This window comes from Hippoglossus stenolepis, chromosome 18 (assembly GCF_022539355.2).
Source record: "Hippoglossus stenolepis isolate QCI-W04-F060 chromosome 18, HSTE1.2, whole genome shotgun sequence".
NCBI lineage: Eukaryota > Metazoa > Chordata > Actinopteri > Pleuronectiformes > Pleuronectidae > Hippoglossus > Hippoglossus stenolepis.
In genome coordinates, this window is record NC_061500.1 from 17,777,806 (window position 1) to 17,798,848 (window position 21,043).

The 21,043-nt window shown below is 41.8% G+C and overlaps 2 protein-coding genes across 2 annotated transcripts in view; one reads left to right on the forward strand and one right to left on the reverse strand.

The window, feature by feature from the left end:
* Nucleotides 1-68: 68 nt before the first annotated feature.
* Nucleotides 69-5,144, reverse strand: ppwd1 (peptidylprolyl isomerase domain and WD repeat containing 1). The gene is made up of 11 exons (XM_035141807.2): nt 4,775-5,144; nt 4,548-4,650; nt 3,768-3,871; nt 3,456-3,576; nt 2,900-3,347; nt 2,630-2,820; nt 2,101-2,290; nt 1,831-2,012; nt 1,658-1,739; nt 1,380-1,562; nt 69-280 (listed from the first exon to the last, which is right to left on the reverse strand). The coding sequence occupies exons 1-11, from the start codon at nt 4,905-4,907 to the stop codon at nt 137-139; spliced, it is 1,881 nt and encodes a 626-aa protein (XP_034997698.1). The 5' UTR covers nt 4,908-5,144; the 3' UTR covers nt 69-136.
* A 233-nt stretch (nt 5,145-5,377) lies between these two features.
* The window catches only part of cwc27 (CWC27 spliceosome associated cyclophilin), a 33,818-nt gene continuing 18,152 nt past the window's right edge, over nt 5,378-21,043 (forward strand). Inside the window, exons 1-10 of the mRNA XM_035141809.2 lie at nt 5,378-5,609; nt 5,959-6,055; nt 6,288-6,400; nt 6,535-6,678; nt 6,803-6,901; nt 6,990-7,093; nt 7,391-7,460; nt 8,430-8,509; nt 8,593-8,629; nt 8,752-8,930. Of these exons, the coding sequence (XP_034997700.1) occupies nt 5,568-5,609; nt 5,959-6,055; nt 6,288-6,400; nt 6,535-6,678; nt 6,803-6,901; nt 6,990-7,093; nt 7,391-7,460; nt 8,430-8,509; nt 8,593-8,629; nt 8,752-8,930 (965 nt within the window). The 5' untranslated portion in view covers nt 5,378-5,567. The remainder of the gene's footprint in view (nt 5,610-5,958; nt 6,056-6,287; nt 6,401-6,534; nt 6,679-6,802; nt 6,902-6,989; nt 7,094-7,390; nt 7,461-8,429; nt 8,510-8,592; nt 8,630-8,751; nt 8,931-21,043) is intronic.

A 21,043-nucleotide genomic window follows, 5' to 3' on the forward strand; every position in this document is an offset into this window, starting at 1 on the left:
GGAATCTGCTTCGTTGTGCAGAAAGGAGACTGGTGACCGACCTCTAAAACATAACATCCTGACTACAATCGCACTGAACGTCTTTAATTAGTCAATCTGGTAAAAAAAAAACATGTACACAAATATGGACGTACAATCACTTGATGGTTATGTTGATGATGCTGATGTCTTCGTATGGTTTGTCGGTCTTGGGGTTAACTTTCACATTGGAGATCCTCTGGACGGCCTCCATGCCTTTTGTACATCTCCCAAACACAGTGTGCTTGTTGTCGAGCCAAGGCTGCGGAACAGAAAACATTTTTTTTTTTTTAAATCAGCAGGCATGGACTCATTGCTGGATTCATCTAGGTGTCAGTTAAAGCTGTATTCAGACAGAGCAGGAGATTGAAGCACAAAATGTGGCAGCTGCGGTGAGCCATGGAAGCAGGGGCACAGCTCGAGACTTCATCCTGGATACATTTATGTTCCAACTTGTGAAAATAAATGTATCAAGGAAGACAAGTTCAATGGATTTTTAAACCTAGTTTATGGCCAAATGAATGATTAATGACAGTCAGCATTAAGAATGCTCACCTGTTACACCCCTATACACTTGGTCCTGGAGACCTGTTCAGGGTATACCCCACCTCTCAGCCCTAAGATTGGTTCCAGGCCCCCTGCGACCCCCAGATAAGAGGGAGGGTGGATGGTTGAATGGTTCTGTTGCCCATTCATACAACACTCAAGCTGAACAAGATGTCAGTTTGGGATTCTAATTCATTTCTTAATCTTACTCACACAATGGAGAACACTGGTTCCCAACATTTTGGTCCTGAACTCCACTGGGGCCTGCCAAAGCTTTATGAGGCCCTCTTAAGGGGTGTGAATAAAAAAATTTAAAAAAAGATCTTTAACATTTGAGATCTATTTTTAAGTGGGTTAAGTGTTTTGCTGGGTATTAATACAGCAAACAACTGGCATGAAAGAATGGTTGGGTCTATTGCTCATTTCTTACAACATTTTTACAAACTGGTCTGACATAATGTTCTGTTTACCCCTGTATTCAGTCTTTATGCTAAGCTAATTATGTCCTGGATGTAATAGAATATTTAATGGACAAACATCATCCAACTCCCAGCAAGAAAGCTAATAAGCATGTATCCCAAAATGTGGAACTTCTCCTTTAAAAGATCAATATATTACAGTGTTCTTAAAATAAGAAAACATAATTTTTACCACTTGGTACATATTAAACTTTAGGTTTTTATGCCACAGTGTTTGATCCAGATGGGAAATGACCTGGTCTTCTTATTTAAACATGTGGCTGACAGCCTGTATAACATCCAGCACATTATGTAAGAGCACGTTGGATGATCTATTGTGAACTACTAACAACTTACAGTGGGTACGACAGTGATGAAGAACTGGGCGCCGTTGGTGCCGGGGCCTCCATTTGCCATACTAAGCGTGTACGGGCGGTCGTGCCTCAGCGTCCCGTGGAACTCGTCCTCAAACTCTCCTCCCCAGATGCTCTCTCCTCCCATGCCTGTGCCTGTGGGGTCTCCTGTCTGAATCATAAAGCCCTGTGCACAAGAGAGACAAAGATTAAGACACAGCAGACAATGCAGAGATTGATATCGGGGTGTGTTTTGCCTGATGAACAGATAAGAAGACATGCCTTGATCACTCTGTGGAATATGTGACCGTTAAAGTAGCTATTCCTGCTGTGAACACAGAAGTTCTCCACTGTTTTTGGGCATCTACAAACAAAAGAGCAAAGTTCTGTTAATAACTGGTACAATGTAAAGATAATTTCCAAATAAAACCATCATGTGCGAGCTGAAAACCTACTCTACTGGGAAGAGCTTGATGTGGATGTCTCCCATGGTGGTGTGGATGATGGCACTGTCAGACACTCTCTTGGGGCCCTCGGCCTGAGTCGCAGCCATAACCTCTTCCTTGGAAGGTTTCTCGTTAAAGATGTCTCGGTCTGAGTCGGCGCCCTTTGTATCCTCCGGTTCTCTTTTGGAGAACTTGAGAAAAAAAGATGCCTTAACATAAATACTAAACAGAAAACCAATAAAGCTTTATGATCTTGAAGTGAATGTCATGTTATCTCACCATGTAAAAGCGGTTCTTCTTGAAGGCTGTGCAGAATATGGTGGGGTCAGGCGTTAAGTTATCTAAGGCAGGATTATCAGACGCCTTCATCTCCACAGTGGGGGCCACCTGCGAGGCCTTTGCGACGCCCTGAAACAAACTCAGCTGGACCACACGAATGTTCTCCAGCTTCCCGAGGATCCGCACACATCTGGGGAACAAGATTCATGAGACTTTACTTCACATTTGACATCCACCAGGTACTTTACAACAAGGTGGTGGAAAAGACAAAGACTGAATTTATTCAACTGTGGTAAAACTCTACTGATAATATACAAAATGCTGACACATCAGAGTATTTCTACTGAACCTACTTTTTTACTCTTAAATCAACACTTTTTACTTTTAAAATCAAATGCCACACATTTAATGAGAATGGCTAATGCTTAGAACATCAACTACCAACTAGATGATGCTATATATATCAGAATCTGGAAGGTGAAACAACTTTATGGGGAACAGGGATGCGTTTCATTCTATTACTTCCTACCTGTTGGTTTCCACATTGATGACCTTGATGCCCAGCATGGTCCCGTAGAGCACAAAGTGGCCGGTCTCATCAAAGATGATATTTGTCAACCGGATACCATCCACTTTCTCCAGCTCTCTCTCCGAAGCCATTCGTCGCCCAAACTCCATGTCAGGCAGCTGCTGCCTCATCTGTTGCAACTCTGTGAACATCTAACATACGAAGCATGTGTGATGAACGTGTGAATTCACATCAGTAAAGATTCAAGCTGAAACGTGTGTTAGAGCTCACCGTTAATGATTCATCAAACACCCTCGTCAGTTTTCCTGTCAGAAAACGGAAGATCCGGACTTTCCTGTCAGAGGCAATTGTGGCCATTTTCCTTCCATCAGAAGAAAACGCAAGGCTGGTGGGATAGGTTTTGTGTTTTGCAAATTCATACAAATCTGTGTCTGTTTTGAATTCCCAGTCCACATGTTTGGGGAACTTGAAATCACTTGGAAGGCCGGTCCAGTACTCCAGCATCCCCGCTTTGTCTGCAGAAACGATGACTCTAAATTTGGGATTTAGGCGCATTTGGGACAGCGGCGAGGAATGCATTTTGTCGAAGACATGGAGGCAATCGCTGCCTCCCCGTCCGTCATACACAAAGATCTTCCCTGTGGTTTTTTCCGAGCAGGCCACTGTGGAAATGGCATCTCCGGGATTATAGATCCACTCACACTGACCTGGATGAAAGCTTCCAAGACGAGAGAAAAATCATGTATTAATAAGAAAGAGTTATCACTGTGCCTTCATGTGAACTCATAACACCTGAATTACACTTGTATTTCTAATTTAGACTCACCCCAACTTCAGCATATTGATCATGTCAAAATTGACAACATCAAATACTTTCATGGCCTGATCATCACCGACTGAACAGAAAAGAGCCCCCTCAGAACTGACTGCAATGCACTCCAGGAAACCTGCGGAAAATGTGACGATAATACCACTGCTCATTAGGGCCGGACCATATGACTTCAAAATAAATACCACCATTTCCCCCCCCCCCACTTTTACCTCAATTACAATTAATTCACAAATTATATCACGTCTTTCCTTTTAGCCCATCACCATGTAGATCGTTATAAAAGAGACAGATCCATTCAGTTCATACCGAGATGACTCCGGAAATGTTTGACAAACTCTATTCCCTCGTCCTCTCTCTTCTTCCAGAACTTGACATGGCCGTCCTGGCTGGCTGTGATGATGAAGTCTGTCCTGAAAAGAGAGAGATTAAGAGGGAGTCCTTGTAAATCTCTTTGAGAAAAATTTGTAATTATGGGCTTTATAAATAAAAAAGTGTCTTGACCGCCTTCCTGTATATGTTACTGTGACAATTTTATGGCTACTAACTGATGTATTGAATTTGTCTCTCTGGGCTGTGAATGAGTTTGAGGTGGACTGATTATACAATATTATAATAATAATAATAATAATAATAATAATAATAAATGATAGTTTTACACCACAGAAAAGTCTGTTCTTGTCAATTTTCCATGTGAGGCAAACAAGCCTGTTGTTTTTATGAGACAATGTATTGGGAACAGGAAATCCGTTTATAATAACAAGAACATAAACACTATTGCATGTAAGCCAGTGATGTGCCCCTCCATGTGTAGATAGTTAATCGCCCAGAGAGAGTCACAGCTACATATAATGGGTAGATCCAGAATATTATGGATGTTATAACATTATGGAAGAGTGTTCCTGCATATTGAACTGATCACTTTTACTTCTGATGGCTTAAGTACATTTGTTTGGAAGAAAATAACATTTTAAATACAGGGTCTTGACGTGTGAGTACTTTTGGACTGTTGCTTTTACATTTTGAATGAGTAAAGGATCTGAACACTTCTACCACCACAGAGCTAAAGTTGACTGAAGAGTGACTTACTTGGAGCAAACTATGTGCGAGATAACGTCTCTGTGCATGTAGCTCCTCTCATACATGGCAGCGGAAGGCAGGTTGGCCAGGTAGACGCGCTCATATTCCAAAACTGAAAACAAAAAACAAAGATATCCCACAATAGCCGGGGGCTCTGGTTAGCATTCATTAGCTTCGATTAGCGGGAGTCTGATAAGAACGCAAAGTAACCAGATAATAAACCACCACAAACAAACCTTTTCTTTTCTTGGACTTTGTGGCTTCGTTGGGCAGCGGCCCGACCCATTCTTCCTCTTCTCCATTTCCTTCTGCATCCGGACTTTCATCTGCTTTTCGTTTTAAATCCACATTGTTTTCTGACTCCGCCATCGCTTCAGATCGTCAGCGCGGTCCTATCACAGTTACGGTACTTCCGTCCGGACGTACTTCTGAATTCTGTCTTATTGTTGTGAATACCCTCCCTTAATTTCTTCACACAGGTCATTACAGCCCAAAAAATATTTTCACCATTTTACCTTTGGTCATAATGGATTTTAAAAGAAAGTTTGCATCAGAGTTCAGCGGACTGATATGCAGCGGAACACAACTACTTGGCTGTTTCCTAGGGTTTGTTATCGTCGAACACATGGGTCAAACCAACAGTCAATTATAGGGGAGTACGCGATATAGTTTGGGACTTACCTGTTAGTAGCACGTTTAAATATCGATTCTCATGTAACAAAATAATTGGATAAAACTAAAACTATATTTAGTTTGTTTTTATGTTTAGATTGTGATTGTTTTAAAGAAACAAAAACGACAAATGTTTGTCATTGTTTTCCTTCCGAGTCCCCCGTTTTCTCAGGAATAAACAATAAGCTCACTTCGGTAGCCAACATGGCTGTGGACAGAAAAGTATGAAGTGTGACACTTGTAAACCAAACTAATCCAACAACATTAGCTACCGTGTCATAGGTTCAGTGTCTGTGAGAAGCAGCAGAGAACCCACCATTCTCTGGCATCAACGGGAAACGCAGCCGAAGAGTCACAATGAGCAACATTTACATTCAAGAGCCTCCAACGAGCGGGAAGGTGAGCGAGGCTTTTTCATTTTGACTGCAATAGCTGTCTTTAGTGTGTGTTTTTTAAGAAAGGCCTTCAGTAAATATACTTTAACTCTACAGCTCGTTACGCTCAGGACGTCTGTTTTTTTTTTTTAAATGTAGCGACGGCCTGCAGTCCTGAAAGCTGGAATTGTAATAAAATCACTGGAACCCTCATTGCATTCACTACAACCAACGTTACTTGTGTCTGATGGGATGTTCGGGTTGTACAGCAGTTGATTTGCCTTGCAGACCACGTGTAGATTCGAAAAATCTAGTCAGGATTTCCTCCTGAATTCACCCACCGACTTCTCTCTCCCTGTGATTTTTTTCCTCAGGTCCTGTTGAAGACCTCAGCGGGTGATATCGACATTGAGCTGTGGTCCAAGGAGGCTCCTAAAGCATGCAGGAACTTTGTGCAACTGTGCATGGAAGGTACAAATGAACTAATGTGTAAATCACTGCCAGACAAATGACTCGCATTTATTTTCTAACATATTGTAAAGCTACAGCAAAATCATTCACCCGGTAAAACCTGCCCTCCCAGAGTTATTGCTCTCCAGATTTGTTACATTTCACATTTTCTTTTCAGGAAACTCTTCGGGTATTATGAGGAAACTTTGCAAAAATCGCATGCCTGGAAAATGATAATCTCTCTGTCCACTAGGTTACTATGATGGAACAATATTCCATAGAGTGGTGCCTGACTTCATCGTTCAAGGTGGAGATCCGACTGGATCAGGGACAGGTGGAGCGTCCATCTATGGTCGGCCATTCAGGGTCAGACTGCTTCTCTACTTCATGTTCTATTTATTATTCTCTATAATAATGTGCAAATCACTCTTAGCACATATTAACTTGCTAATCCTGATGATCAATCAGACATCAACCTGTGTCCTTTTTTAAACTTTCAGGATGAATTTCACTCCAGATTGCGGTTCATTCGAAGAGGTCTGGTTGCCATGGCGAATGCCGGGCCTCATGATAATGGCAGTCAGTTCTTCTTCACCTTGGGACGTGCAGATGAGCTCAACAATAAGCATACCATATTTGGCAAGGTAAATCTCAAGAACTAAAGTGATTCACTTAAATGTTTCTGTCCTGAGCAAAATGTAATGCATTTTCAACAGCTTGGTCAGATTCTTGTAAATTATTGATCATCGTTTGTTTTTCCAACCACAGGTCACCGGAGACACAGTTTATAATTTGCTCAGATTAACAGAAGTTGAATGTAACCATGATGAAAGACCTCTAAATCCCCATAAAATAAGAACTGCTGAGGTATTTTCTTCTTATTAACTTGCTAACTTCTTCCTTTTGAATCTCCGTGTGTGAAACACTGACACACAAAATCGTTTGTCTTTTCCAGGTGCTTCATTCTCCTTTTGACGACATTATACCTCGTGAAACTAAAAAAGGAAAAAAGGAAAAAGACAAAGAGGAGGCAAAGAAGTCACAGTCGAAAGCCACAAAGTGAGTGCTGAGATTTCGTGTGTGTGTGTGTGTGTGTGTGTGTGTGTGTGTGTGTGTGTGTGTGTGTGTGTGTGTGTGTGTGTGTGTGTGTGTGTGTGTGTGTGTGTGTGTGTGTGTGTGTGTGTGTGTGTGTGTGTGTGTGTGTGTGTGTGTGTGTGTGTGTAAAAATAGATATTTTAATTTGTCAACCAAGGTTCTTGATATCTTGATATGATTTGCTACATGGTTATGTTTACAATTTGTTTAAGTATTGCTGTTATTTATGCTTCTGTTCAAAGAGTATTTTGATGTTTGTAGGAACTTCAGTCTGTTATCGTTTGGAGAGGAAGCTGAAGAGGAAGAGGAGATGGTGAATCAAGTCAGCCAGGTACTGAATTACAAAACTTGTCTGTGTCAGACAGTAAAAGGTTATCTTCCTCTGCAATTGACATTTATGACAGTTACAACCACAGGGAATGTCTGAGTAATATCATTACTGAGTAAACACTCTGAACATAGTCATTGCTTTGGAAATACCAGTTTTCATCAGTTACTCTAGAAACTGTAACATCTGGGAGCAGCCACACATTTGACAAAAATATTTTTGGACTAGACACGTTAAAATCTTATTTAAATTGATTGAATTGTTGTTGGTGCAGAACTTAGGCTGTAAACTCTGGATAAAACCTACTTGCTTGATTGTGCAGTTATTGTAAAGTTTAGTTAATAGTTTGACCTTGGTTTACATTTCCCACTAAGTCATTCAAGGTCCTGATTGGTTCATCTCAGTTATTGGCCAATGATGGTGTTGATCTGGTGATAGTGAGATGTTTAAATACCTTGCACAAGAAGAATGATTATGTGTCAACCCCATTTGATGAGTCTAGCTGGGCAATTGTATTGTATTGGATAATCCATATAAGTAAATAAAATGTCAATCAGACAAGACAAGCCTACTACTTAGACAAACGTAAGGCAAAGGCCACATTATGTTATCTCTGCTACTCACTAATGGGAATTACAGGTGCTGAAAATAACCCCACCCATTATGAAACCACATTTAAATCCGGAAGATACTGATGTTTATTTCTATCAGCACCAAATTGCCCAAACTCATAGTTGTCAGTCCCCTGAATATGGAGTTAAAATGTCAAAAACACGCTCTATCTCATTGAAACCCCCTTTCATTTGTATCCATGCTGAAGTTTATGGGTTCTTTCTTGGCCCGTTTCCCATACATTCACCAATTTCCATAGTAATGAAAGAGGTTTTTAAGGATTTGATGTTGCATTGAAATTCTTTTTTTTCATTCCAAATGTGTAAAAACAAAATCACTTGCTCACCATTGTTTCATCAGACATTAAAGGGAAAAAGCAAAAGCAGCCACGACCTTCTGAAAGATGATCCAAGGCTGAGCTCTGTTCCAGCAGTTGATAAGTATGCACAATCACTAATTAAGTAATAGTTATGTTAGCCTTAATTTGTCCCTAAAACATTACTTTATATTCCTTCTTTTAAAGGAAGAAAAAGAAAGAGACATCTGGAGATACTCCTGAGGTAAGTCAGACAATGCTATTAATGTTAAAGGGATATCCCTTTAATTTGAAAATGTTAAAATGTCTGGTTTGCCCCACCAGTGTCACTTAAATTTCATTGGGTCTTTTCACATGTTCTCGCAGACAGATGACGACGAGGCTGAGGATGATGTTGAAGGCGACATGGATGCAGATGAAGAATACGACTCAGATAGGAAAGAGAAGATGAGAGAGCTGGTCAGTAAAAAGCTGAAGAAAGACAAAGGCACGGAGAAAACAACAGAGCCCAGTGAGGAGGAGCGCGGGAAAAAGACCAGTCGCAGGTAATGACCGCATGATTCTTTACTGTGCTCGAACTCTTAGTCTGAGTCTCTCTGTTACAGGTTTTGACTTCACAAAGAAATATAAACTATGTAAAACAGATGGGATGTTTATTAAATCGTCTATCTGGCCACTGCACTGGCCACACAGCGTCAGCATTGTCCTGACGTTGCTCTTGTACTTGTAATGCAGCATAACAACCTGACAGGGGCAGTGTTGAACTGTGTAAATCAGAGAAGTGAAGAAAAGCACATTGAGAATCTCTCTGCTCTTACATTACAACAATACCCTGAAAATAAGTTCAGAAGAAGAATGTTTTTATGACCAGCAGAGTTTGTGTAATAGATCTACATCAGATGTATTTTGCCTGACCAACAGTCCAAAACCCAAATATGTTCATATATGATGAGAAAAAGCAACCGATTTGAACTGGAACCAGACGGTGTTTGGCATTATCTGCCTGAAAATGTTGAAGAATTAACCCTTTCCAAAGTAGTTGATTTTCCCCTAAATGGTCAATTTTCTCAGCCAATCGTCTCAGCTCCCCACTGAGTACATTTAATAGAGTTCAGATACACTAGAACACATCTAGAAGAGAGGAGAATGATTTGTATAATGTTCAGACAGCAGTAGGGATGAGACACACCAAAAACAATCATTAACGTGTATTAATTACTGCCTCTCTGTGCAGCAAATCCTCCCAGAACAGCCATGTTTTGTCTGCTGGTTTCTTTGATAAGGTCGCGGTTGGATTGATGTGCTTTCTACCATTTAAAGAAAAAAAAAAAGGTCTGATTCAGAGCGCGTGTATCACCTCTAATCTAGTTTGCTGTTCATTAACAGTCACATTGGAGAAGTGTTCGGATTCTATCGAATTAAAAAAACCTCTGATAAATTTGTTGACACAAGTTGGTTGTGTTGATACACACACATTAAAAACTAGAAACCCTGCTCTGCAGATATATGCCTCCGTCAACCAGTGTAGTTTCTGTCTACATAATTTTGATTTGCAGATTCATATAAGGTCACCGTGACCTTTGATCACTGTAATCTGATCAGCTGATCTGAGTTTAGTGACAACTGATCAAAAATTGAAGTAAATCCCTCCAGGTGGTCTTGAGATATCACATTCAAGAGGCCACTGTGACCTTGCCCTTTGACCCTTGACCACCAAAATATTATCAATTAATCCGCGAGTCCAAGTAAACAGGAGTGCCAAATTTGAAAGAATTCCTGATCTAAACAACAACCCCCAGTGGCAGCCATGTTGTGTGATTTAGTTAAGTAGATGTCCGTTAAACTACTTAACTAGACACTGTTTCCTTGATCTACGTAACTAGCCAACCTACAGAACAACTTCATTCGCCAGAGGATACTGGTCAGTGCTCACCAACCTTCAACTGAGAAGACCACAGTCTCATTTGTTAAGATAACAACCCTCAGTAACAGCTCCGACAATAGCTAAGCGTTTGACAATCTTAAGTAAAACTTAATGAAGAAGGTGGAGCACTCTCTTTGTTACAAATCCGCTTCCTTTGCCAAAATGGACACTGGGGATGAGCGTGAGGACATATGTGAAACACCAGAGGCAGGTCAGGAGCTGTCTGAGGAAGAGTGCAACAGAGAGCTGGAGATGCCTCAGACCGAGGAAGAGTGCAACAGAGAGCTGGAGATGCCTCAGACCGAGGAAGAGTGCAGCAGAGAGCTGGAGATGCCTCAGACCGAGGAAGAGTACAGCAGAGAGCTGGAGATGCCTCAGACCGAGGAAGAGTGCAACAGAGAGCTGGAGATGCCTCAGACCGAGGAAGAGTGCAGCAGAGAGCTGGAGATGCCTTAGACCAGAGAAGAATGCAGCAGAGAGCTGGAGCTGCCTCAGACCGAGGAAGAGTGCAGCAGTGACAAGGAGTTGGCTCAGTCTGAGGAAGAGAGGGGCATTGTCGTGGAGCTGGCTCAGATCAAGGAAGAGTGCAGCAATGAGGGGAAGCTGCCTCAAACTGAGGGAGGATGCAGCAGAGAGGTAGAGCAGTTGTAGATGATGAAAAACGTGAAGGTGGAGCACGAGACAGAGGAGAGTGAACACACATCGTCAAACAAGTAAACAAAGAACAAGCAGCAGCAGAAGGATATAGGAGACAAAGTCCTCACGGTTTCTACTGAAACCTTTCGATGTCAAGTCGACAATCCTCCTGAATCCACTGGCTGTCGCCGGCACAGATGCATAAAAATGTGATTTATCAAACCTTAGTTTAAAAAAAGAAGAATTTAAACGTCCAATATGTAACTTCTCTTAGGGTTCTCTTATTCAAAACAATAACAAAGGACCTAGTTTGATGACATTGTGAAGCAGCGTGGGATCATGGGACATGACTCAGGTTTAAGTCATGTTCACTGATAAGTAATATATAAAGTTTTATTCTTTTTACGCAACAACCACTTGAATTTGTGAGGACCAGCAAAAAATGTCCTCACAATGTGCAACAGTGCAGTTTCCGTGTACATATTTCTACATACTGTTTTTCCAGATTTAAGGTAACTGTGACCTTTGACCACTGAAGTGTAATCACTTTACCTTAGTCCAAGTGATAACTGATCAAAAGTTGAAGAAATCCCTCCAAGCAGTCGTGAGATATCCTTCAAGAGGGCAAAAACCTGTTTTTGAGGTCACCATGACCTTGACCTTTGACCATCGAAATGTTATCAGTTCATCTTTGAGTCAAACTGAATTTTGTATACGGACATGCGGACAGACAAACCTAAATCGTTAAAAATAACAGCTCATTACAGCTCATCTGTAGTTATTTGGCACATGTTCAACATATAAGAAAATATATTTCTGATGCATTATGCATAGATGGACTGAGAAACCGTTTATCAGATCGTTTTAATCCTTTAGTCTAAAAGAGGTCCCCATAGCAAGGACAACTAATCAATATTTTCTTTATTTAATTAACCAATTATTTGGGTCAAGCTCAACAAATATGGATCCTACATTTCCCATAGTGCAGCTCAGTTGCATATTTCAAGATGACAGCTTCCTTTAAAAACCATCAGCTCTAGCTCGTTATGCACGCTTTCTGTAAAAACAAATATAGGGCTAAAGCCCAAGCAGAGATAACCCCAATGACATCACTATGACATAATCAGGATTATTTTCTCAGACTCCACAAAGCTCCTCCAGAGCCACAGCAGACGTTAAACAACAGTTTTCACAGGCTAAACAGTGCTAAACTCAACTTCCATGTCAGGACAAGTCTTAAGCAGTTCTGTCGTGCAAATTGCAAGTTCACGCCAATCGGCAAAAGCCAATTAATGCATGTTTACATCCACCCTTATTTTATGAATACTAGTTATTTCATCAAGATAGACAGCTGGTGTAACTATTTTACCAGTGTATTTCAGTGTCATTAAACCATTGAGACGATGTAATCAAAAGAACGGCAGTAATATTTTGACAGTGTATAAAGTCGGAAATATGGCATTTCTGTTTATTTCATGTATTTATTAGAGGAAGATTACATCCTCCTCATCACTCCACTGATGGTGTTGCCTGCTGCTACGAATTTTAAATATCTTCAATGGAGCAGAGGCTTCAATAATTATCACGTGCTTTATGTACGTTAGGATTCAAGATCATTACCATTTGCACTTTGCAGTTTTTTTTTTCCACCTGAACCAAGTTTACTTTATGCAATATTTTCTTATTTTTTTCTGAATTTCCTGCAATTCCACAACATTATTTTATGGGTAATTTGAAAACGTGCACATAACATTGCATTTCATTTAGCTGATGCATGTATCCAAAGCGACTTACAATAAGTGAATTGGAGGGCTGGGGTGTAAGGTTTAACCATGTCCTGTCCTAAGGGAGCGGAGGAGCAGAGTAGTGTGAGTGAACTTACTGTAGGTAGGTGGAAGACCAGTCGACCTGCTGCATTCTGGATGAGCTGCAGAGGTCGGATGGCACTAGCAGGTAGACCTGCCAGGAGGGAGTTGCAGTAGTCTAGGCGTGAGATGACAAGAGCCTGGACCAGAACCTGCGCCGCCTTCTGAGTGAGGAGGGGACGTGTTCTCCTGATGTTGTGCAGCGTGTATCTACACGAGCGGGTTGTTGCAGTAATGTTGGCAGTAAGGGAGAGTTGACTGTCGAGTGTCACACCCAGGTTCCTTCTGGCCTGGGTGGGAGCTACCAGAGAGTTTTCGATGGTGATAGTAAGGTCATGGGTGGGAGAGCCTTTCCCTGGAAGGAAGTGTAGTTGGGTCTTGTCAAGGTGGATGGAAACCCACCTACAATATTGTCACCCCCACCAATGTCTCCACCTCTGATTCTGTCCACTCACTTCCACACATGCACACTCGTATCTCAGTTGTGGCTCACTGGACCAACATCAGTGGACCTGCTATTTGAAACAAGAATGTTGGCACCCAACGCAAATTACTTACTGTGCTGAAGTAGAAGCAAACAGTGGCTCTTTCTGAGGCAGCAGTGTGAGAGAAATGAATGTGAGAGTGGAAGGTGACGGCGTGGGTGATGCAACATTAGTATGAAAATGACCCGAGCAGAACGGAGCTTGTCTTTCATCTCTCTTTGATGCTATGGGTTGGCCAGTTATCTCTGCTTCATATCCTCTTAACATGTAGCCCTCAACACACATCATCATACCCTTCTCTCATTAGTGCTAATGGGATAAGGAGCGGGCCCCCAGTCAGTGTGTGTGAATGTGTGTGTGTATGTGAGAGTGTGTCCTGACTGACAGCCAGCCCAATGCAGGCAGACTGTAGTATATCAAACACAAGCGCAGATTGTTTTGCTACAAGAACTGTAACCCAACACAGTGGTTTGTCTTGGCAGGGAATCAAAGAGCAGGCTGGTAGGTACAGTGTTAGTCCGGGACAAAGGGGGCATTGTTGCAGGGTGAGCTCTGCTCTCCCACTGTTGCTTTGGGCTTTCAGCTGCTCTGTGCACAAGGAGGAACACCAACTGGTAACTCGTCACCTGGGGGGGGGGGGAGGATAGAGGATGTTAGAAGCATCCACTTTTCCCAGTTCTGTCACATTAACTTTGCTAATGCAGGACTTTTGTTGTTTGTTCATTCATTTAATTCCTCCCACACTCAGATGTGCAGCATGTAACGTGCATGTGTGAAGGACAGTTCTTTAGTCTGCAGCGTGCTCAGGCCTCATTCAGGGGGAAAAGTTACGATGCTGGCTGCATCTTTCTTTAAGTCAAGGCTGCGGAGACAACCTTGAAATTAGGAGTCTCCTTGAAACCAAAATAGTTATTACATCAGGTCTAAACTGTCTTATGTTGCTATCCAGCAGCCAGATGATATTCCACTGAAATATTCCATGATTGCAAAATGCTTGGACCTAATTACCTTCATGAGCAAGTTGCCAAATGATTGACCGAGAGGATTTTTAGACTTTAAATTTCAGTCACAACTCAATTAGAACAGATCCTGTTTGCAGCGAGTTTGTCTCAGCTCAGCTGTGATGTTTGATGTTGTTGGTAATTCTGGTTAAGCTTTTATGCTCACAGTTTGACTCTTCTTTTATGTTAGTACTGATCAAATCTGGTTTTGCTACGTTTGAAGTAGGCCTCTTTAGGGGGGGGGGTTCCTTTATAAGAGACAGTACTGAATGAAGTCCCAAAAGCAGCGTATGTGGTAGTCGCCACTTTTGTTAAACCCGACGGGGCATGACTGGGGAAGCAAAACGCTTCCATATGGCTGTGGGACACAGTGTGAGCTGCTTCTGCCAGCAGGGCCTGGCTCCCTCTGCTGTCTCCGGTAATCGCTTTTCACTTAGTGCAGACTGAAGATAATGACAGAACTGCACTTCCTGTGAGTTATATCACTTGTTATCACATACTTAGAAATGGTGTATACAGTATATGACAGCAGACTTTAATAGTACAGGTGGAACTTTTCTAAGAGAGGTATTAAAAATCAAGTTGCTGTCACGGTTATCACGCAAATTATGTCCCTTTACGGTACCTCATTGAATGAATAAGGTGTGTGTGTGTGTGTGTGTGTGTGTGTGTGTGTGTGTGTGTGTGTGTGTGTGTGTGTGTGTGTGTGTGTGTGTGTGTGTGTGTGTGTGTGTGTGTGTGTGTGTGTGTGTGTGTGTGTGTGTGTGTGTGTGTGTGTGTGTGTGTGTGAGAGAGACAGAATAGGGCTGGGGGATATGTTACAGTATTAATAAGGATATTGAGTTACTTTTTCCACTCCATTAGTTACACCTAAACAATTAAATGATTAATGTATTCCAGTACAATATATTTGACACAAATTCTTAATTCACATAGGATGATGTAATAATTCAACTATATTTTTTTATTGAGGTTTTAGTCGATGGTGGTGGCATTGTACTGGACTGCATTACATTTAAATGTGTTTCAAGGTTCATATGTTTGTAATTGGGTTTGGCAAAATATGGACACACTAATTCAACATCATTGCAAAGTACAACTTAATGAAACAACAACATAATATAATATAGTTAATAAATATGCATCTGAAAGTGTCAGAACTGAACAATACTATAGATGTGAAGGTAAAGAGTTATGGATGAACTGTTTTGTTCACAGGTGTACATAATAAAGTGGCCACTGAACATATATCACTCTATTTGCTCATTTAGGAAATAATCCAAATGATCAAAGCAGTGAACTGCTGTATCTCCCACAGTTACTGATTACACAAGCTATAATATCCAACTGTGCTTACTAATGGTTGTTGTCATTGTGGACTAATCTGCTAATTATGCACGTCATTGGCCCAGAGCCTCTGTTGGCTTAATCAAATTGTTATTAATGTCCCATCATTTGTCGGCAGACATTCCAAAAAACAAATGCATTCAGTTTTCAGTGAAAACAGCAGTGAAGTAGACAACGCTCAATCTGGAGAAGTTGCAAGCAGATCAGTTTTTGTAAAAAATGACAAACAATGAATTAATCATAAAAATATATTTGCTGCCTAATAATCTGTCAATCAACAAATAAATTGATTAGTCATTGCACTTCTTCATCTTTCATCTTCTATATTTGGTCTTTGTTCACTTTACAGGGCTTTATTCTATCCTTGTGGACAGTGCAACTCAAATGGGACGTCAGGCTCTAATTATTCGGACCAAGTGGCCGTTTCCGTGATGCCGGTGTCACCGTGTATTAATTGGCTGCACCTGTCTCTCGTCATCGGTCACAACCCAACGCGCTCTTAGACAAAGGTGACGAAGATCAAGAAAGCTTTCGCCGCCACTTTTGTGCAGAAAACTGCTTGAAATAATCCAGTTCTTGGCAGCAGGATTGTGTATGTTTTGGAACCTCCAGGTTTACACATCTCTGGCCCACTGTAGCATGTCTGCCCCATATGGGGCACTTGCTCGCTGGAATGAGTTTCAGACAGCAATGCATGTCTAGGATGTGGGAGTTTGAAAATGAATAAAAAAAACAGCCGAACACTTGGACTCCGATCAAAGTCAGCATTTGACAGTGTGAACGTTTTACTCTTTACTGCTCAAACAAGGGAAAGTTATAAAAAATGTACAACTGAATGTAACTGCTGTGAAGAAGAGATACCTTCTATACTGTCCAAGATTCACTTCTATCTTACATCCTGACTAATTAAGAGAAAGGCTCTACTACATAATTGTGAGGCAGATGAACCAGCCTACCAGAGGAACCTTGGTCCACTGCGTGGGTAATGTGTTGGTCTAGATCACTCTGCAAAGTCATGCAAATTCCTGTGTTGAGGTTGGATTCCTCCACTCCAGCTCACAGTTCTCCTTGGCTTGTGACCAAGCCATGGAGTGCCCCCTGAGGGGAGCTCACCCAGCCATCTTGTTATTCTAGCACATTCATCCACATCACTTGCTCAGTCATTAGACTGGTTTGAGTCCACCATAGCGGGCAGAAGCTGCTGCCATCCTTGAAGTAATATGTGGTACATTTTACTTTCAAATACACACTTCCCTTGTTACAGTCATGCAGTGTCTATATTTTAACTGAAAATAGTTTGATTTAATCAGTTACTACATTTCTCAAAGTCACTCGAAGGCTGGAAAATCAGACTACAGAGAAATCCAAAAAAGGCAAGTACGCCTGTTTTGTGCATTTTGGAAAACGACAGAATCTTTGATGAACCATACAGTCATCACTGTACTATTTTTAAGGTTGTCGAATTCCTGTGTCAGCCTCAGACTCCTGCCAGACACTGGAGTATTAAATGCAAGGCTCTGAATCATGAGAGAGTTCTTGGTCTACTGCCAATCACTTCATATGCTTTCTTTATGAAAAGTTAATCATCCACAGCTCTCTGGGTTTCACTCGTTTTTTTTCGGGAATCAGTGACAGTAGCTGGCAGCCCCCAGGTAGTGCCGGGCCGCAGGGACTGGCAGGGAGTCGCAGAAAGGATTCATTTCAGTCTGTTTATCTGGCAGCTAATGATAACAGCCGAGTCATTTCATGTTATTTTTTGAAATGATCAGCGGGCTGGATTCATAGATGGTGGAAGTGTCTTCTGGGTGGCTTTCAGAGAAAGGGGGCAGATTGTGAGTCCCAGGCAGAGGGTTCACTCCATGAAATCTTCTTACCTGTCATCCCTCAGATGTTGCTGGACTGGACTGGTTTGCAGTCTTAAATCATTTCTTTTGTGTTAAGGGCAGCTGTGGCTCATGGGTTAGAGCGGTCGTCCATGAAAGTCAGCAGTTCGATGCCAGTCTTCCCCATTCCGCATGCTGAAGTGTCCTTGGGCAAGATACTGAAACCCAAATTGCCTCTTCTCGTAGAGAAAGTGCTGCACATAGGTGCACTGTGTGTGTGTGTGTGTGTGAGTGTGAAACTGCACTGTAAAGCGCTTTCAGTGGTCATCAAGACTAGAAAATATGTATAAAATATATAAATACAGACCGTTTACCATTTAAGACCATCCTACATTTTTATTAACCACTAGCTCGTCTCCATCTTGTCATTTTAACAGTTGCAGAATGAAAACTTGAAGTGTGTTAGAGAGTGAAAACCACAGTGATCATTTCTCAGAAAACATCTGTAGAACTGTCCAATCAAAATCAATCACTTATGTAAACAGGATGTCACTGTAGCTCAACATAACTGCCAAAGAAAACAGTTTTATAAGGGAAGTCTGTGCATTTAACAGACTTACTAACTGCTTATCCGTTATAAAAGTTTTTTCTATCTCCAGTTTTTCTATCCTTGTAGATGCATGTACTGTGTGGAGAAATACATGTTTTTTAGTATTTGTCGAGTTTAGAACGAGAAGTAATGGAAATGGTTAGTTTTTCTGCTGTTGGTTTAGTTGAGTCAAGTTACTCCTGGCAGTTCTTGTGTATAAATATTTATCAACAACAAATCTCTATGCAAGAATGAGTGTGTATGGTGCAATGTGCTTTGATTTATTAATGTGTACATGTCCACTAAGTACACACCTATGTTATATAGGCTTTAAGCTTGAATGTGGCCTGGATGAAGTGCAAAAGGGTCGTGTTCAAGATTGGTGAAACCCTGGTGCTGTATATTATTTTCTAATGTTAACCTCGCTCCTTGGTAGCATTAGTCAAGTTTTGCCATTTTTAAATTAACCATTCATCTGACATTAGTTTATTTTTTCTGAATAAAAAATTATACAACATATGAGACAATAACTAACAATAATTTCTCTCACCAGTTAATCTGGCAAATATTCATTTATCAATTGTTTGGTCTATTAAATGTTGGAAAATAGCTGACAGAGTGCCTGTTACAGTTCTCCAGAGCCAAAGGTGACGTCCATATATTGATTATTTTGTGTTAATTGATTCCAATCAGCAGTCTAGAAATCAAAGATGTAACATTTATAATCATTTTAAACAAGTAATCCGCAGCTCTGTCATTTCAGATGCTGGGGCTGGAAAATGGTTGGCCCAATTGATCATGAAATTACTTAAACAATTGAAGGATTATCACAATTAATTATTTAAAGGGGACATAGCATGCCCATTTTACCACAAGTTGATATGGTTCCTTGGGGTCTTAATGAAATGTCTGTAACATACTTTGGTCAAAATACCACAAGGATCATATAAAACAGCACCCTTTTTACCCTGTCTAAAACAGCCCTCCACAGAGTGACCTGTTTTGAGTGCCTGTTCCTTTAAATGCTAATGAGCCAGCTCCCCCCTCCCCCCTCTCCCCCCATGATTTTAAACGATATAAATTACATATTTTATATGATATAAATTATCAAATATGCATCCCATACTTTGTATTCCCCTTCTGTTGTCCTGGAGTTTTAATTTTCCCAATCACATAATTAAATGTCCCCCTCTGCCCATCCACTACAAGCACACAAGCAGATAGACAGAGAGAGAAAGAGAGGTGGGGGGTGGGGGCTATGACATCATTTACTTTGAACCCCGACATTCAACATGGTACAACAACAAGCGGAGAAAGCAGAATCGCGGGCTGACCTTATATATACAGTCTATGGGGCTGACCAGCGCGGAGAAATGCACGTCCCGTGTGAACAGCCAGGCGGCTGCGCGCTGAGAACGGCGCTGCGCTGCCTCGCAGCTGCGCTTCCGCGTCCGGTGTACCCCGGCGTAACTACTGTAACCCGCGTAACTACTGTAACCCGCGTAACTACTGTAACCCGGCGTACAGTAGTGCTGAACACTGCGGAAGTCTTCCACACTGCTGGCTGTGTGGAAGACCGCTGCGAGGCAGCGCAGCGCCGTTCTCAAGCGCGCAGCCGCCTGGCTGTTCACACGGGACGTGCATTTCTCCGCGCTGGTCAGCCCCATAGACTGTATATATAAGGTCAGCCCGCGATTCTGCTTTCTCCGCTTGTTGTTGTACCCGTTGAATGTCGGGGTTCGGGGGTTACAGTAGCGCTGAACACTGCGGAAGTCCTCCACACTGCTGCTGTGTGGCACTGACACAAATTCCAGCTCACGCACGGGAGAGCGGCGGTCGCTCCCGAGCAGCTGCTGCAGCCTCCCAGCTCAATCGCGGGCTGACCAGCGGAGAAATGCCTGGCCCGTGTGAACAGCCCGGTTTGGGAACGGCGCTGCGCTGCCTCGCAGCCTCGCTGCCTCCGGTGTAAACCCGGAAGTAACAAGTGTGGGGGACGGGGGGCCAAGACCATGTAGGAGACTTCCAGTTCCTTGTTACGACACAAAACCCAGGAAGCGCAATCGAGTCGCTCAAGCATGACGTTTCTGACTTAGAGGAACTATAACAAAACGCGCGAGTGGTTTTTCCCCCAGAGTTTTTGGGTAAGTTCTAAAGACAGGCCAACGCAGGAATATGAGGATAGTATAAATAGTACATTTTCAGTCTTTGAATTAGAGCCTGAGTTTATCTTATGACCGATACATCTTGTGTATCTTGTGTTGTTATTTAGAAACGGTGTCACCGTTTTAAAGTTTGTCCATCAGATAGTACTGGTTAATTTTTCAACTTTCAACCTTCTCAGTGCATATCTCTGCAAATCTTTAAAATAACCAAATTCTGAGCTTCTTTATAGAATATTATTTGTTAAAGGTAGGGTTGGTAGGTGGTTACTGAAACCCCAAATCCCAAATAGATAAAGTCATCTAAAAATAGATGGCCGTGGTGTCCGTGGCACTCGCAGGACTGTAATAAACACTACCAATCATCATTATTCAGTCCAAATGAAATGTTTGGCTGACGTACTTATCGGTCACTAGCCGATTTTCCTGCCACTGTGCACCCTGCCCTTGCTCTTACTGCACAAGAGCAGACTCTTCAAAAGTTGGAAAGACACCCACTACTGAAGCAGAGATGATTGTCAGAAGTTAGCGAGTGACCCACAAGTTGGCTTCTAGTAGCTGACAGGTAGTGTGCATTCATATATTTTGGGGGCGTAGCTTTGACGAGAGGGTTGATGGGAGGGACGTATCACTTGCATTTATTCAAAGTGTATCCTGCTTTTCCAGGATTACCAACCCTAGCTTTAATGTTAAAAAAGTGTGAATGTCATTTCACATTGACAATAATGTTGGTATTATCCTCAAAAATCACTGTCACTGCCTGAACAATTGGAATATATATACTCTGGATTTCAACTAAACGTGATTTATCCAGTTTGGTCAAAGTGTT